Below are 19,426 nucleotides of genomic sequence, written 5' to 3'. Positions count from 1 at the left end.
CGGGGTTTCCCAGCGAGTATGGAATGTTGCCATTGCTTTATATCGTGCTGCGTTTCTCTTCGACCCCTCACCTGCACCATCATCAGCGTCTTGCTGTCTCCGCTCAGCGAGTCCTGCAGGAGGTACGTGAGCCTGGAGTTCCTGAAGGGCACGTGGGAGTGTCTGCTCCTCAGCGCGTGGATCACGTCCCCCAGGGCCGACAGGGACTTGTTGATGCACTGGGCCTCCCGCAGGCGGCTGCCCTCCGCCCCCGACTTGGCGATCCGCTCCGAGCCGGCCAGGTCCACCAGGTTCAACTTTCCTGCAAAAAGCGAGCGACACAAAAACGCACACGGGGACAATTTTGAGTCTAACCCCATTTAAGGCACTGACGTCGAAATTACAATTTATGCATTTAGCAGACGCTCTTAATCCGGAGCGATTTACATTAAGCAAGAACAAAAAAGCATGGGAATACATCACATAAAAAGCATTTATCATGAAACATGCGTAAGCTAAGAAGGTAACAGTGGAATATCTATATAATGAAACTATACATATATACTATACTATGCTATACATATGTACTATGACGTGCTATGACTACATACAATGCAATTATAGTGCTGTCTACATAACATGGTATAAGTCTGTATCAAATGCTATCTAAGTCTACAGAAATGCTATCTAAGGGGGTAGGGTAAGTGCTATGGGCCATGATGGAGTCTGAAAAGGTGGGTTTTCAGACTACGGCGGAAGATTGGGAGTGATGCTGCAGTTCTGACTGCAATGGGAAGTGCATTCCACAGTTTTGGAGCCAGAAGGGAGAAGAGTTTGAGACGTGTGGAGCGTTGTCCCGTTTTTAGTGAGGGTACTTCCAGCTTCCCTGCGTTGGCTGATCTGAGTGCGCGGGAGGGTTTGTAGGGTTCAATCATACTTGCAAGATATGGGGGAGCCATACCTTGCAAGTATGATTGAACCCTACACATTAAAACGATGAATAATAATAATGTTGTTTAATAATAATAAATATGTTAGAGAAAGGATACAAAGCATAGCCTAGGCATTAATAAGCTTTGAGCTTCGGCCTATGCCTTTTCCATCACCTATAAGAGAGTGTGAATATTTAATGTAATGATTTATGTTACACTGTTGAATTGATCTAAATAAACTAAACTACCGGTAAAACTAAACTAAACTATCATTAATTCTTCCGCCACCACCAGATTATTTAGGTGAAAACCCTTATTTTGAAGTCCAAACGGGACCCGAGATCGTCTTTTCTTTCACCCGGAAAATACATTTTGTAACCGCGATCATCGGTTCTTTACTTATGGGCCGTTTAATAAAGCTTGTTCGGACCAAAAAACGCAATCTGGGAAGATAAATGTATTTTTGTAAATCTCTTTACATTGAGGTGAAGGAGGCCGTGTTTTCACTTCCGGTTTCTATCCGTCGCCTAGCAACCTAGAGACATTCATAATGAATGAACGAATGAAAAGCAATCAACAGTATTGTGTTGTCCAGTGGCGTGCACAGATAGACACTAGGGGGTGCTAGAGCACCCCCTGCCCTTTTCCCTCTGGACAGCAATGTGACCTTTTGAAAAGAAAAAGGGCACATTGCACATTTTTTGTACAGTGTACACTGTACAGTACGTGGACCATGGTGACATTGATAAATAATTGATAAAAAGCTTCTAATATATTATTTATGCCCCAACATCTATAAATCTCACATATACACCTTGTGTGCGGTGTCCAGTGGATGAGCTGTACATATACCTTGTGTGCGGTGTCCAGTGGATGAGTTGTACATATACCTTGTGTGCGGTGTCCAGTGGATGAGCTGTACATATACCTTGTGTGCGGTGTCCAGTGGATGAGTTGAAGCCAGCCACAGTGATGATGAGGAGAGCGTGTGAGCGAGAGCTGTGTTCATTGAGGTTGGTGCAGGCTGTGGCCCTGTTCATGTGACCCAGTTCGAACACCTGCAACAAGAGGTCAGGCCAAAAGGGCAGGCTTTTGTTCAATGGCTGACTGTTAATGCTCAATTCATCATCAACACAAAACAAAAACAGAAACACGCATTACAAATGCAACCTATGCAGGCATAAACCTACTTGAGAACAATGAGCCTCATTGGTGGACATGCTCGTAATCGGACGCATAGAAACAAATCCCTGCTTGGGCGCATTCCAGCGTTGCGTTGGAACGTAACAGCACTGCTTGGGCACATTCCTCCTTCTCGCTGGTAAATGCAGCACTTTCAGCTATTTGTGCTTGTATTAAATGTATTATGGTTAATGTTTTACTTTTAGAATTAATGAATTGTATGAATGTGTCTATTATTTATTATAGACAGTCTCTTACCATTTCAATTTGACTATTATTTAACAATTATAGAAAGTCTGACTAATACAAACAAACAAAATAGCAGTAAGTAATGGTACAAAAATAATAATAATAGGATAATAGTAAAAATCTTTTACTATCTTTTACTAAAGGGTTGATGAAGGGACAGCACATGAGATGGAAGTATTTACACAAACTACAATAATTTAATACGGTCATGCTCACACTAGATAAACACCATTTGAATAACCTTTATGTTAAAATGACCTGTAGATGTCAGCTAGAGAGACCCTCCAAGCTGCTACGAACACCGCTTTCCCAGGTAAAGCAAGAAGGCTCTCTACATTTACATTTACTTATATATTTCGCAGATGCCCTTATATATCCAGAGCGACGTGAAAGTCCCAGTTGAAACTTAAGAGCCTCAAAGAACCTATAGGAGGATGTCAGGCGAGCAACTAAGTAGAATTCTCAGTGAGATGTACAGAATAATGCCTAATTTATACTATACTTCGTCATACAAATGTGACAGGTGCCAGCAAAAAGTGCCTCAACTCGCCAGAACGAAATGGTCTAAATGGTCAAAATAAAATCGTTTTTTTTTTTATGTGTTTTTTTTTTTTTTTTCATATGAAGACAGTTTGAATGTTGAAGAAGGTTTTTATTCCAACAGATTGTTCATTTGGGCAAATTAAACGTATACATTTATATGTCAAAGTAGGCTTGTTTTTTAACAATGTTTTGGGACCGGAGAAGCGCAGTTCTGAGATTTGCATGTTGTTTTCGATTGGTCCTGGGATCTCTTTGTCCTGAGGTTTCACGCTCTGGTCACCGCCCATTAGCGTGCTTGTGTTTGTAAACAAATAATTATTCTACATGGCTATAGTATGGAGGAGCTTTTGGGTTATACTTTACAGGAAAATAAACAAAACCACGTAGCTACTCGCTCAAATACGCTTCCCAGCCTGGAAGCTATTTCTACCGTACTTCCACCATCACACAACAACAGGCTAAAAGCTAGCTAGCCTAGTTAGCTAGCTGTCGTGTGTTAACAGAGGGACATTGTCTTAACTGCTGAGATGTTGTCATAAGCATCTAAACACATGTTTTCACTCCTAAAATGTATAAAACTAATAATACATGTGAAACGTTGCCCGTTAGTGCTATATTGCTTCATAGCCATGGAAGTTATTGCTTGTTGCTGCTTGTTCCTCCTCCACCCGCGGCGCAAATAGCCAAGAACACTCGTCTTTTCTTTAAATTATAACTCGCTCATTTTTTGCTCATTTAAAAAAAATCAAAATACTATATAAACTACGAAATTCGGGCTTTCATTTGGTATACAGATCGTTTGTGTAGGCCGTCTCTACGAAACGGTATCAAGTGAAAAGGAAATGTCGGGAATTCGTTTTGTGTAAAAGATTATCGTCAAATATATGGCCGTTAGTACTGTTAATTCAACATCCGGTGAGGGGAGGATACGGATTGTGTATGGAAATCAGCGCATACAGTGGGTGGGCTTTAGACCGGATGTAAGCCTTGCACACTAAATAGAAACCATGCAGGCATGTGAACGGATGTTTATTAAAAATAGCAAATCTACAAGCGCACAACGCATCATAGCCTGATGCGTCGGTTTTATTTATCTAAAATACTGGGTCAATTGTTTGACTTTGATTGCTGCCTTAAAGTACTGTAGACGGTAGACCTGCATAAAATAGTGTAGCCTACTGCAGCTATTTACAACACAATGTAAAAGCATTGGTCTAAAACTACATAGCCTATATCCATTGAAAACTCAGTTAGCCTACTAGTTACTTTTTAGATTGTATTATTACAAAACATACACTAAACAACTTCAGTCCTACATTTCTTTACTTTAACTCAAGTAAAACAGTGTGTCCACTCAACTGTCATTGACAGGTAACCTAGTGGGGGAGTGGTTAGTGGGTGGGGGAGTGATTATGCAAGACATAGGGGTGTGGACAAGCATCTATTGTCACACCCATTCCAGAGGTGCTAAAATCTGAAGAATCTTTGAAGGGAAATTTCTCTACTTTGCATTTGTATCTGTTATCTGTTTCAACAAGTTTTAGATGGTCATATCTCCTTCAGTTATTGTCCAATTTCATTGAATGATACATCATATGAAAGCTTACATTCTGTACTTTAATAATCTGTAATAATCTGTAATCTGTAAAAATCGAGTTGAGGACCAAAGTGCTGGCCTGTGTCACAAATGTGTTGCTCTGATCTGAACTGAAATTTTTAATTTCTTTTCAGTCAACACCACAACAAAAGTATAATTTGGGCTTGACGTGTTACGACGTGTCGGCACGTCATAAGCAATCCAACCGACGGGGTGCTTAGCGCATTTTCAATTATATCAAACGAGAGAAGAATAATCTCTCTCTTTTTTTTTAGTTGGCCTCCAAAGCCACCATACTTTTCGCTCTTCGTTCATCGGCGGTCCCGGGCGGTCACTTCCCCGTTTACCGCTGCAGAGAGAATCCCTCGTATCTCCTATAATCTAGGGCGCTCTACGTGGTTTTGATCAGATGGATATACTTTTTCTTTTTACAGAGTAAAAGCAGCCATATCTTCCCGGCACCCTGAGCTTCTATTTTGAAAGAATCCCAGCGCCGATTGTGTTTAATAGTATACCCATGCTTAAGAATCCTGCAGCCCATATTTAAAATGGATTTGCGATTGGCATTTATTATTTTAATTTCAATCTGAAGTCTGTTATTTCATTAATCAGAGTGTGTACTGTTGAATGAGTATGACACGGTCATAATCATTCATTTCCATGCTTAACAAAATGTTTCAGTGACCTCTCACATCCTGCAGATGGAGCCCTTTTCATTCTGGCAGAGACAAAATCCAGATGCAAAATGACTCATTTTTACGATGTGACTGATGGCTCAGAATGGTTTCCGCATTTCCTGACCTTTTACCAAGAAGACTGTTCAGTGGAATTTCAGCGCAATTATGATGTCAAACTTGTCTTTGGTTGACGTGGCGAACATGTGAACGTACCCTGTTGATGTCCTCTGGACTCTGAACAATGAACTCGGTCAGTCCCGGGACGTAGAGCTGACCGCTGCCGTCTGGGTTCATCTTGATGTCCAGCTTGTCACTGGGGTTGTCCCCCAACAGGTTCCTGTTGGACACAAAACAAACGCACATTAGGAAGAACTTATAGTCGTCATCATTAAGAGAGACCGGTGAGTCAGGTGCTCGTCCAAAGTTCAAAACAGCCCATCAGTAACTTTGATGTTTGACCAGGGGGGTCATTTGGGGCATCGGGGGATGGAAACTGCCACCCCATAGTATTCACATTTAACCTTGAATTCAGTCATTTTATAGCCATCCACATTGTCCCCAAGTCTGACTCAGTGTTTCTGGCAGCATGTTTTGATTTTAGTTTTAGTCACAAATGTTTTAGTGTTAGTCTAGTTTTAGTCGACTAAATATCACAAGACTTAAGTCGACTAAATCTACAGTTGATTTAGTTGACAAAAAACATTTCCATTACGTTTTCGTCAGTGGAAAAAGGTTGTTAAACTGTAAAATCCATCAACAGAACATGCCGACACAACGTGTTGCACCGTTAAATCCTGAGATCATAATAATGGACCCATAAGGTCCCCTCTCAGACGGCTGGAACTAAAGCTTACACAGATGTTCAGAGGTTATGCAACATGACGGAGGGAAAAAAATATACTTTGTACTCAACAGATGACCATGGATGTTTAGTATAATCCGTCTGTTCACACGAACCCCCCCCCCCACACACACACACAGTGTTTCCTTGCCAATTTCATAACGTTTCAACTATGAGCGTAGCAGGATGACCTTGACGCACATCATCAGACTGTCATTTCACATTTTATTAACAGAGCATGAATGGATGCCAGAAACAGCAGGCGTTCTCTCTCTTTCTCTCTCACCGCAAGGTCTCGTTGTATATTTCCACCATGCTGACTGTGATCTTGTAGTCCCAGTCGGGCGTTTTCTCAGTCACCTCGGAGAAGAGCAGGCGGAGAGCCCTCTGGTTGATGCCAGGGTCCGCGGCCACGCCCTGGAGGAATGGGGGGAGGGGGGGGGGAGGGGGGGGTGTTAACATGGCACGTGTCCTCAAGACATGAGTCAGACAGCAGGTGTCGCCGCTCATGCGTTTCATTTTCTAATTGCATTTCCCCCAGTAGGCCTGTCACAGTTATTACAGAATCTCAGTAATCACATTTGTTCGTCATTATTTGATTTATTTAATTGATTGATGAATTTATTTGAACGACAACGTTATACTAACGAAAGAGAAATACAAGTAAAACACAATGCTTTCACTGAGATAACACGCCTAGGCTAAGAAGAAACCAGAGACTTATATTTCCATTGTGGTCCTTGGTCTTGTACAAACAGATGACAGACATTGATCCCTAAGCCGACTCAAACAACTATACAACTCTGTCACCAACCAGTAAGACGCGCAAACGCGGGAAGCGAACGCAGCTCATACATATTTGGGTTTTTTTAAGATTTTTTTTTAAGTTATTTTTTTTTTAAGTTAAGTTTTTTTTAAGTTAAGTTTTTAACTTAGCCATAACCATATAAGGAGTCCCCAAAGCAGCTAAACGTCCAAATATGGAGTGTGTTGCATCAATCACAAACAAATCACTCAGCTCCATATATGGGCACAAAGGGGGGGACACACGGACACAAGGACACACAGACAGACAGACATGATCTGCTAGGTGTCATAGTAAGTGCTCACTGCGTTCGCAATCACTGCGTTCGCAATAAGACTAAGATTATTTGAGCAAATCGCAATTATTTTGCATAATCGTTAGAATATTTAAAAATATTTAAAAAAAAGCAGATCTACAAGTTCAAAACGCATCACGGTGCCATGTGTTGCGAGCCTAATTCCCTGGACAAATGAGCATTAGTGGCTGTCGTAGACATGCGGAGAGCAAGTCCAGTCAGGAAACCTCAGCGCAGTCGCTGCCGGCCCGTTATTGGGCCACCTCAGCATCACGCTCTCATTCACATGATTCACTCAGCCAATCACACACTCACTCCATCTTCATACCGGGCTATTTAAACTAGAAGGGTTTGCACTCCTCCTCCTGCTTCAGTGCTTGCTGCGGCTGATTCTGCTGCGCTGCCGTATGCAAACCTTGCTGCGCACCCTCCTCCACCCCAGCTACCACCTGTCGTTTTGGATCTAATGTTTAGGTACGGAGTCCCTATGGTCGGGACTGATGCGCTTGATCAGAGTACCTAAAAAGCAGATCCAATACATCGCCAAACCATAATAAATATATTGCTCATCTTATATTCAATACATATATATTCCATCCATTCTTGAGTTGTCCTGACTGAACTGGAATGTGAGCGTACAGCTTACCTCCATGGTGTAGGTCTTTCCTGAGCCGGTCTGACCATAGGCAAAGATGCACACATTAAAGCCATCGATGCAGGAAGTCACCAACGATTGCACCTCCTGGAACACCTGGTGGAACATGGACATGTGGAACAAACCGAGCATAGAAACATTGTTATCTCCATATTTCAGCTTTCTATGTTTTTCCGTACATTAAGTGTTACGAAGTCACGGAAAAATACTTTCCACACTCGCGACACGTTTCTAGCTTGTACATCACTTATTTCAGCCTCTTTTTTTATTTTTATACTTTGAATGTTCAACTTCCTTTTAAGGTTTTGTGCCATTTTCATGCATTCTCTAATCTCTACGTGAAGCACTGTGATCTCTATTCTGTGGATCAAGGATGCTACAAAAGATGTATTATATTCAACGAGTATCTACAGTATGAACTATTATTACATTTTACACTCACTTAACACGAAGGCCGCCAGAAACGTAGTAACCGTAGATAGTCTAGCGGCCCCGCCAAAACCGTAGCCTACGTTTTCTAATTGATAGGGCGGAGAACTCCGTCCTGTGCGCTCGGTGTTAACATGACCCAGATCATGAGTACCGGTATGTCAGGAGGTGTTACACGTTGACTGACCTCTTCCTGTGTGGCATGAGGTGAGAAGACTTTGTCGAGATCAAAGGTCATTAGTTTGCCCTTGTTGGAGAGGTAGAGCACGGCGTCGTCCTCGGAGTCAAAGCTGACCATGTTTTTGGCATCGGCGGAGTCCTGATCCTGTGGGCACACGGGCCGCACGCGGCAGAACACCCTGATGTTACCTGGGAAACGGAGCACATAGGAGCCGCTTTCACCGTGTGTCGTCAAACAGAAAAGCCTCCCGTCGTCAGAGAGGTACAGTAAAACCAGTGGTTCCCAAACCTTTTCATGTCAAGGACAACGCAAAATGATACTCATTAGCCCTTTGTTGAAAATATATGCCTACGACCCCCCACAAGAGAAGATTTTAACGGGACTAGCAGTGATTTTCAACCATTTTCATTTCAAGGGCCCCCCGGTTTGACCTCAATTAGGCTACATACAGTACAGTGCCCTATTTAATGGCATTTCTATCTCTGGGACCCCCAATTTATATTGTAAAATCAATGTTAGTTTAATGAGTGTACAAATGTGTTCAATTTGAGTGAGTGTTCAATTTGCACACTCTGAGTTACAGACCCATAAGGGTCCATTTGGTAGCTATAACTATCATTTGGCTGGGGACCCCCTGGAACTCCCTCGAGGACCCCTAGGGGTCCCGGGACCCCCAGTAAGCTGCCATGTCGCTTACCTTTGAGGCGTACCAGCTCGTTGTGACATTTCTTCCTCAGGTTCATCTCCTTCTTGTATTTACACAGCAGCTCCTGGTTGGTGCTGCTCACCTCGCTGATCACCTGACAGATCTGAGAAGACGCAGAACATCAGTAAACACACACACACACACACACAGCCAGATGGCAGGACTTTTGTTTTGTTTAGTTCGAGATGGGAAACAAAGAGCAGCGGATCAGTGACCAGCTGTAAATGGTCCGTCTAGCCTAGAGTCCTAGAAGGTAGCTCTACTGTACTGTGTCATCTACACGGTGAAATGAGTTAAATGAACACTAAGGATTTTACCGTGTACAGTATATTATATTATCCCATTTCGACTTGACGACGATTCTACAAATGTCAGTTGTTCTCAAACATTTTCATGTCAAGGACCCCCAAAGATATATGTAACTAGAACTGCACTCTGTCGAGTGCATACTTGCTTGTTGCACACTAGTAGGCCATAAATGACGAATACACGATCTCCCTTCAGGCAACACCACAATAACCCGTCGGGAACTTTCCCCTTGGGCTGAACCTTCGTCCAGGAGAATAATGTCTTGCAGTTTAATTTCCACAGATCGCTGAAGTAGCTCTTCAGACCATAGCTGTAACCACCCAATATGTACAGCTCTCCATCATAAGCAAAGGCTGAATGAAGACAGCGTTTCTCTGGAAGCTGTAAGGAAGAAGGCGTGCTCAGCCAGTGGTCGGTCTCCATGTCAAGCACACTGATGTTGTTCTGTTCCTCATGCTTTCCGAGCCCGAGGCCCCCGAATACAAACATCTTTGTCCCGATGATGGTGGCAGAGTGCAATATCGAAACGGGTGGTGGAGTTCCTCTGGTGTTAATTAAAGACCAGACCATTGTGGTGGTGACCAGCTTGTAGATGTCATTATTGTATGATTCGGTGAGCCCGTTCCATCCTCCATAGATAAACATGACCTTCCCAGAGACACAGGCCGAGTGGCAGGAACCTTGCCCCTGGAACAGTCCCAGAAATGTTGTGCTTCGACCATCTGTGGCCGTCGACGTCGAATGCATAAAGAACGTCATTGTCCCAGAAGTCCCCCCAAGTCCATGGTGCTGGCATCCTCCATTATCTTGCAATTCACCGCACCTCCCCAGACGTAGACTCTATGTTCAATCAGAACGGCTGTGTGGCGCCAGGACGCAGGGGGGGAACCTCAAGGGGACGTCCTTCCCTCTTTCCACTCGTCACCGGAGGCAACTTCGTCCAGCGCGAGGACACAGAGTCGAAGACGTGCACATCGATCTGATCCACGTCGTAGCTCTTCCCTCCAAAGAGGTACACCTTGTCCCCTGCTGGCACGGCGGCACAAGCAAGCAAGCAAGCATTTGACTGCACTGGACCTCTGTTCATGGGCACCGGCCAGCAGTACATGTCTGTCTGTCTGTATGTCTGTCAGCCTGCCCGTGGCTCTTTTTCTCTCAACCACTCTTTAAAATACTCTAGGCCTATTTAAAAATAGCTCGCACTAGTGCCGGCTGCCTAGGTTAGAACCCGCTGCTGTGGTGTCCAATTAGAACTTAACCAGGATGCTTAACCCATTCTGACCTGAGATCAGATTCATACGAGGTTTCCACTGGACACACACTGGTCTGATTAACCCATTCTGACCTGAGATCAGATTCTAAAAAATGTCAGTCGTTCTTTGATTTTTCTAAAATAGCAGACGTACATTTCGTAGCGCGCCACTCGGTGGCGCGCTATGAGCTTGTAGATCTGCTATTTTTCAATAGCTAAAGCATAACGTGATGCTAACACCAACATGGGTTCCCGTTCAGAATGGGTTAACCGACTCTATATATCCTACCCTTGAGCAGGCAACCTGTTATACGTTGCTTTGTAATGAGTTATACGTTGCTTTGTAAACGATGACTAGGCCAATTGTATTTATCCGTAAATGGGTTTTACCACATCAGTCTGATGTCAGCACTAAGTCAAGATCAGTATGCCGTTCTGATGATGCCAAACATCATTAAAATAAGATCTGGTTGCAAAAGGGGTGAAGTGAGGCCCTTTAAAGAGAGTCAGAACCCAGCTCTTCAATGTATCGGGTTGGATCCGTATCTGAGAAAACAATGCATCAGGACTGTTGTGAGACTCTCACCTCTTGTTTGGCCTCGGTTATAGCTTTGTCCAGCATGAAAGGGAAGTCCTGCACTTGTCTCTTCAGACAGTTGTAGTCACAGGTCAGGGTGCGGAGGGCAGGCTGCAAAGTCAGCAGGTTCATGCGAACACCTGCAAAGGCACACAGAGGTTGTTGCCGCAGCACTGCATGGGGCTCAGATAAAAATCAGTGTCACGTACCAAAAATAACATTTACAAGCTCACGACACGTCGCTCTGAAACGTGTTGTGAGCTCGTTATGTTCGGTGAGCGACAACCACGGGGGAAAAAAAAATCAGGCATTATTACACTGCCACTGATTAGTGATCAGCGTGAAAGTGCACTTTCATTCTAGAATGACTAAATTGCAGACATGTGGAGCAATGTTGATTTTGGCAGCAAATTTCTTTTTTAGTTTTAGTCATAGTCTCTTGAATGGTTTTCACTTAGTTTTAGTCACATTTTAGTTTTGCATTCGGAATTAGCCTTCCAAGTCCTTGTGACATCAGAAATGTCATACAATGTAGCTTTAATAATGCCATTGCTCAGTGCTGTACCATTTCACAGAACAACATGCACCGTGACAAGCTTGTAACAGATTAGAAAACATACACCCATAGAAAACACAAATACGTCGACTAAAACTAAGATGAAAAAAAAAAACTAGACTAAAATGTTAGTGGACTAGTGGACACGAGATCCAGTATAAGTTATTTTAGTAGTTGTAGTTTAGTAGTTTAGTTAGTTGCATGCTGAAAATAGCAGATCTACAAGCTCACAACACGTCGCAGTGTGGGCTTGTAGATCAGCTATTTTCAGCAAGTAAAAATAAACTGTCATTACTACGGCATCAAGGCCCGCCTAAATACATTTTGTACGACTAACTCAATTTAGTCGACTAAAATCTCATGTTTAGTCTACTAAAACTAGACAAACACTAAGACATTCCTAAAACAAAATGAAAACTATTCAAGAGACTACGACTAAAACTAATATTTGCTGCCAAAAACACTGGAACACACACACACACCTGCCAGGTTCTCGTGCACGGCTTTCATCTCGCTCTCGGCTCTAATGAACGCCTCCTCGATGACGCGGTTCTTCTCCTCCTCCAGGTTCTGCATCTCTGCCTCCAGCTGGCCCTGGGCCCTCTCCATCTCCCCTTCATACACCAGGATCTGAGCACAGGTGGAAGGGCTGTTGGTAAGCAGCCACAGTGGGAGGACAACACCAATACCAGGCCAACATCCAGTCTCACATTGTTTGAGGCCCACACAGTGGTAGCAAATATACTTCTCAACCCTGGCCCAGGGCCCACTGCCCACACACCTGCCTTAAAAAGGCCATGCGTTTGTTTGTAAAACCTTGCACATACGCCGGATGTTGAGTGAACCAAAACAAATGTTGTGGTGATCACTTACATGCACATAGGACGCCATGTGAATGCAATTAACCACTTGCAACCTGGTGTCCCTATTTTGGACATTATGAGAAAATGTTCCAAATTCAAATAATTTCAACATTCAGAAATAGCCCAAAATGGCCCTTCTGTAATCTTGTTGACATGTTTTAGCTCTGTGTGTAAGTATACAGGGCATAACTTACACAAGATAACATTTACTCATCCCTGGGGTCAAATTCAGGTATGAGAGCAGAAGAGCATTTAAGAGTAAAACAGTTGAGAATAAGAGTCAAGAAATCAAAATAAATAAATGTAGTTTCAGTTTGACTTCTGCATGGGGTCTGGCTCAGAGTCAAAAGTAAAACTGTGAATACGAGACTGAATTCCATGTATTTAATTGTACATGGTATTCATAGTGGCAGGATAGGGTAAAACCAAACTGCAGTACGAAGAGTTTTGCAAAGATCAGGGTTGAAATACCAGAGATGGACTTTAGAAATACAGAGCTAGAAGTCAACTTAAAGTGGCACTTACAATGGCTACGTTTACATGAGCAGTTAAATCCCCTTTTCATTCCGAATAGAAGTTCAATCCTATTAAACGTTGTTATGTAAACACCTACAAAAACTTACATCCGAATGAAAACGCTCGATGCGATCTAAAAACCATTCCGATGTCACTGGCCGGATTACTCCGATTTTCAATGCGATTGAAAGAAATTTGACTCATGTATACACTGCTTCGGATGTAAATTCATTCTGGTCTTTCTGAGCATGCTCCAAGGCGCTCATATCCAAGGCGCGCCGTCGGCGCCGAGGAGTTTGCACATAGAGCGCGTTATTTCGTTCCTTTTTTCAGATCCGAAATCCACAAAAAAAACGTGGAGCAGCAGCAGATGAGATACCCCTGATCTGTGTGTGTGTGTCACAGTGTGTGTGTGTGTGTGTGTGTGTGTGTTCAACGGTCTCTCTCTCTCTCTCAAAAATAACGAGCGACCCGATACAATAATAATCATCAGTGTTGCGTTGCGTGCCCTGGCCGTGCTGTAGATACAAAGTATAGTAGTAGGCCTACAAATAAAAACGAGATGATCACCTTCCCAGCGGAGAAGCGGAGCCGCAGCGGGTGGGGAAAAAAAGACGGTAAACACTAAACATATATGCCCGCGCCGCCCCTATCCAACCAGCAGCCTCAAAGCTACTGCGGAATGAAATGATGGGATTTCAAAGTATCGTCTTTCGTCTGTAATATGTTTGTATTGTTGAGACAGTCACAATGAATGAACTGCCTATATTTTATGTGTCCAACAGATGGCGTAGTTTCACGTGAATTAACATGTATCATGTCTTCTATCACTTCTCCATATAAACACTCATTCGGAATGACCATTTCCCATGTAAACTCGCGGCAAAAAACATTACATCGGATGTATTTTATTCGGAAGTATTTATTCGGAATGATCACCCTTCATGTAAACGTAGCCAATGACAGCATTCAACCCTAACCACTTCATATCATACTGACAGCATTCAACCCTAACCACTTCATATCCTACTGACAGCATTCAACCCTAACCACTTCATATCCTACTGACAGCATTCAACCCTAACCACTTCATATCCTACTGCCAGCATTCAACCCTAACCACTTCATATCCTACTGACAGCATTCAACCCTAAACACTTCATATCCTACTGACAGCATTCAACCCTAACCACTTCATATCCTACTGACAGCATTCAACCCTAAACACTTCATATCCTACCGACAGCATTCAACCCTAACCACTTCATATCCTACTGACAGCATTCAACCCTAAACACTTCATATCCTACCGACAGCATTCAACCCTAACCACTTCATATCCTACTGACAGCATTCAACCCTAACCACTTCATATCATACTGCCAGCATTCAACCCTAACCACTTCATATCCTACTGACAGCATTCAACCCTAACCACTTCATATCCTACCGCCAGCATTCAACCCTAACCACTTCATATCCTACTGACAGCATTCAACCCTAACCACTTCATATCCTACTGACAGCATTCAACCCTAACCACTTCATATCCTACTGCCAGCATTCAACCCTAACCACTTCATATCCTACTGACAGCATTCAACCCTAACCACTTCATATCCTACCGACAGCATTCAACCCTAACCACTTCATATCCTACTGACAGCATTCAACCCTAACCACTTCATATCCTACTGCCAGCATTCAACCCTAACCACTTCATATCCTACTGCCAGCATTCAACCCTAACCACTTCATATCCTACCGACAGCATTCAACCCTAACCACTTCATATCCTACTGACAGCATTCAACCCTAACCACTTCATATCCTACTGACAGCATTCAACCCTAACCACTTCATATCCTACTGACAGCATTCAACCCTAACCACTTCATATCATACGGACAGCATTCAACCCTAACCACTTCATATCCTACTGACAGCATTCAACCCCAACCACTTCATATCCTACTGACAGCATTCAACCCTAACCACTTCATATCCTACTGACAGCATTCAACCCCAACCACTTCATATCCTACTGACAGCATTCAACCCCAACCACTTCATATCCTACTGACAGCATTCAACCCCAACCACTTCATATCCTACTGACAGCATTCAAACCTAACCACTTCATATCCTACCGACAGCATTCAACCCTAACCACTTCATATCCTACCGACAGCATTCAAACCTAACCACTTCATATCCTACCGACAGCATTCAACCCTAACCACTTCATATCCTACCGACAGCATTCAACCCTAACCACTTCATATCCTACTGACAGCATTCAACCCTAACCACTTCATATCCTACTGACAATTGTATGTACAGCTACTGAAACAACGACGATAGCCTCTGCTGGGGGGGATTTTGTTGACTAAAACTAAGACGAAAACTAAATGGAAACTAAATGAAAACTAAGCTATGACTAAAACTAAGACTAAATATACTGATAACTTCGTCAACAAATAAAAACTAGACTAAAATGTTAAGGAGGGACTAGTGGACAAGAGATCCAGTATAAGTCATTTTACACTTTCTGAAATAGCAGATCGGCTATTTTCAGCAAGTGTAAAATCAACCATTATGACTGCATCAAGGCCTGCCAAAATATATATTTTTTGGCAGATACTAAAATCAACACTAAAACATTCCAGGTGACTAAAATGTGACTGAAACTAAATTAAAACTATTTAAGGGCCTGACTAAAACTAAAATCTGAATGTGCTGCCAAAAACAACACTGCTCCCAAGTTATATCTACTACATACAGTATATATCTGAACAGTAATCCTAAATGAGATTCTGGGCAGGGTAGACAAGGGGAGGTACTCCACGTCACCATAATAAACCACACAGGACAAGCAGACACCACACAGGGAAGCAGGGGGCCTGTGAGTGGTGGTGGAGAAAGTACTCGCATTGTTGTTACTGTGCAGAATTCAACATTTACTTCGAGTAAAAGCACAACGTTTTGAAGTAATTGTGGTGGAGTAAAAAGTACAATTTTCCTCCGAGATGTAGTAGTGGAGTGGTATAAAAGTATCGAACATTGTAGAAGTAAAAAATCCTACAGTACTGTACAGTACTTGAGTAGAGTAGCAGTTGAGTAGTTACTTTACACCGCACAGGAGAGTAGATACAGGGAACTGTTTACATCACATATACAAGAGATCTCACAGGTTTCAAAGGTCCCATGGTCCAAGGGGACAAAGGTCCCATGGTCCAAGGGGACAAAGGTCCCATGGTCCGAGGGGACAAAGGTCCCATGGTCCAAGGGGACAAAGGTCCCAATGGTGGGGGATTTATTTATTTATTCCTCACTCATGGACATTTAAAGGTATAACTGGGTACGATGGGACTTTCTTCATGACCCATGGACATTAAAGGTGGTGCAAGTGATATGTTGTTACATTTTGTTCATGTTAAAGCTCTGATTCTGATGTGTTCTCCAGCTCTTTAGAGAAAACACTAAACATATTTTATATTGGAAGTTTATTTCATCACTTCCAATGTTTATCCTGTGCCATGTACCGTACGTATGAGATCTCTTTCATGATTGGATGAAATTAGTATTCCGACTCAAGCGTTTACTAAAGAGCAGGAGACACTGGGATTTATTTCTGAACAAACACTCTATACTGTAGCAATGATTATTATCAGAATACAGAGCTATTTACTTGTCTTTAACAAAATGATATCACTAACAGTACCTTGAGTTATAACTCAGTACATAAGGACTTTGGGACTTGGGAACAGTTGAGGCCGATACGTTTGATCAGTGAATCCCAGAGATGACATGGAGGGTTTAGGAGGGATTGGGGGCCCAAGGAGGGGTTAGGGGGATTGGGGGCCCAACCTTGGACAACCTGGAGGGGTTTAGGGGGATTGGGGGCCCAACCTGGGACAACCTGGAGGGGTTTAGGGGGATTGGGGGCCCAACCTGGAGGGGTTTAGGTGGATTGGGGGCCCAACCTGGGACAACCTGGAGGGGTTTAGGGGGATTGGGGGCCCAACCTGGGACAACCTGCGAATGACCCCGGCGTTAGCCCTGCCGACAGCCTTAGAGAGAAGGCTGCAGAGACGGCCTTGGTCCGTCAGCAGCTGTAACCAAATGCATGCAGAGAAAGAGGGGTTAAACTACAGAGCCACGCATGCGCAATAAGTAGTACGCTTTGAGGAGCCACAGGGCCCACAGGGCAGGAGCACATCTTCCCATTCTGTAGCGCGAGGCGGCTTGATGTACTGTACTGTACTGTACTGTACTGTACTGTACTGTACTGTACTGTACTGTACTGTACTGTACTGTACACCCCCTGGACAGGACGCTAGTACTGTACAGTATGTCGCAGGGATGAGCGGTCAACGTAAACTCTGGGTCGGGGTCGCTTTCCATGAGACTTCAAGAACCGTTGGACCAGTACAGAGAGAAACAGCCACAGCACATAATTTTCTTATATATTTTTGAATTAATAAATATTTTATTGCAACTCATTTTTTCACCCAGTGTCAATTATCTAATGTAATCCTGGGCACTACACTTCCTCTGCCAACCTTGGGGGGGCAGCGGACTGACCTCATGCTTCCGTCTATGCATGAGGAGTCCAAGCTGCTTCTTTTCAGACTGGCAAGGGGGAGTTTCCCTGGCTAGACGTAGCGCGTGGAAGGAACACGTTATTCCAACCAGTTCCTTTCCCCTCCATCAGGCGCCCCCGGCTAGCCAGGGGGTGGAAGTTTAGAGACCAGGATTACTGTATGTTTTTAGTGAGGGCAAACTCCACACAGAAAGGCCCTTTCGTCAACCCCGCCTCGGGTATGGGCACTGATGACGCGGAGGAGGGAACACGCCCCCCAGCGGGAATCGAACCCAGGAGCTTCTAGCCGTGAGGCGACAGCACTACCGACTGTGCCACCGTGCCCCGGCACATCAGAAGTGATGGTATGGTACAATTGTAGCCATACCTGTGTACGTAGCTGAGTGCAGGTCCTTTGGGACTCGTGCAGCTGGGTTTCCAGCTCTCTCAGCAGCTGTCTCTGGAGAGCCAGCTGCTCGTGCAGTGCAGCATTCTTGGCCTGGGCTTCAGTCAACGCCTTCTGGGTCTCAGGATCTTTGACCTCTACTGTCTGGGTAACGTACTGAGAGACACACACACACACACACACACAACAGGAAAGAGAAGAAACCCTGTTAATGTCACGATAATACTTTTGCTCGTTTCGCTTCACCAACAAGAATTACAATTTATCAGACTTACAATAAGCAAGGTAAATAATCACATACCGGTACTTAGAATGCACTTTGTAATGGCTCAAGGAACTATAATACCAGGTGAAACATGAACCTAGCATTTGTCTACTCTAAAACAATATGCCATCTAAATCTGTACCGAAACTATAGGATACCATGCGGGTAAACAATGAACCTAGTCTAAATAACGTGCCAACATGAGAATGACTGACCAAGATGTCTCTGCAAGTAGCCATAAAATGCATCAACCGAGAGAGAAGTTGGAGAATAATTTTTTCATTGTATCGTTTTAATTTGTCATTCATCACCTTGACCAGCGAGGGCATGGCGGCCTGCCGCGCCAGCTCCTCCTCGCACTCCCGGAGCTGCAGTCCGAGGGACAGCTCCGCTTCGTCCTGCTGCTGCCTCGACTCCTCCAGCTGCCGCCGGCTGTCCGTCAGCTGATGCGTGGAGTCCTCCAGCTGCCTCTGGAGGCCGTCCACCTTGGACGCCTTTTCCAGGAGCTCACGCTCTAGGTCAGCCAGCCGCCGCTCCCGCTGCCGGGCCTGGCTCTCCCAGCGGGACACCTCCCCGCGCAGCGCGTCCACATCCTGAGCCAGAGTTAAACCCATGGGGAGATTTAGATTTGATATCGCACACTGAAAACAGCCGATCTGCAAGCTCACAATGCGTCGCAGCGTGTAGATCTGCATGCAACCAGGCACACTGTAAATCTGGGAAAAGTATGCTACTGTAAAAAAGAATCCTGTAAAACAAGTACGCAGGTCGTTTCAAGGAAGCAATCTGATTGTTTGAAACAGCCTTCTAGCCGTGGTTCAAACGAGCACCACTCCACGCCCAATCAAAACTCAGCTTTCAAAATTCAGCCGCTCTGTTCTCCCAGAGCGCAGCAAAGTCGGTGGCTAGGCTAGTTAGTTTCTTGGGACATTTGTGGTCGTAGTGACTACATCTGTCATTAAAAAATATATATGTTTTTTCAGCGATTTTCTTAGTTTTAAGGGTAACTCTTGTATAATTGCAATA

At 43.9% G+C, this 19,426-nt stretch overlaps 1 protein-coding gene across 8 annotated transcripts in view; it reads right to left on the bottom strand.

The window, feature by feature from the left end:
• kifc3 (kinesin family member C3) overlaps nt 1–19,426 on the bottom strand; it is a 62,542-nt gene that overhangs the window by 7,877 nt on the left and 35,239 nt on the right. For all 8 annotated transcript variants that reach the window (XM_080776070.1, XM_080776072.1, XM_080776067.1 and 5 more), the window contains exons 8-18: nt 18,712–18,993; nt 18,118–18,291; nt 12,248–12,395; nt 11,219–11,349; nt 9,063–9,174; nt 8,372–8,553; nt 7,747–7,851; nt 6,287–6,417; nt 5,373–5,496; nt 1,840–1,969; nt 72–301 (exon numbers count right to left, since the gene is read on the bottom strand). In XM_080776070.1, the coding sequence (XP_080632196.1) occupies nt 72–301; nt 1,840–1,969; nt 5,373–5,496; nt 6,287–6,417; nt 7,747–7,851; nt 8,372–8,553; nt 9,063–9,174; nt 11,219–11,349; nt 12,248–12,395; nt 18,118–18,291; nt 18,712–18,993 (1,749 nt within the window). The remainder of the gene's footprint in view (nt 1–71; nt 302–1,839; nt 1,970–5,372; nt 5,497–6,286; nt 6,418–7,746; nt 7,852–8,371; nt 8,554–9,062; nt 9,175–11,218; nt 11,350–12,247; nt 12,396–18,117; nt 18,292–18,711; nt 18,994–19,426) is intronic.

Source organism: Protomyctophum bolini, assembly GCF_963924005.1.
Source record: "Protomyctophum bolini genome assembly, chromosome: 1".
Taxonomy (NCBI): domain Eukaryota; kingdom Metazoa; phylum Chordata; class Actinopteri; order Myctophiformes; family Myctophidae; genus Protomyctophum; species Protomyctophum bolini.
This window is presented reverse-complemented; position numbering and strand designations above follow the sequence as displayed.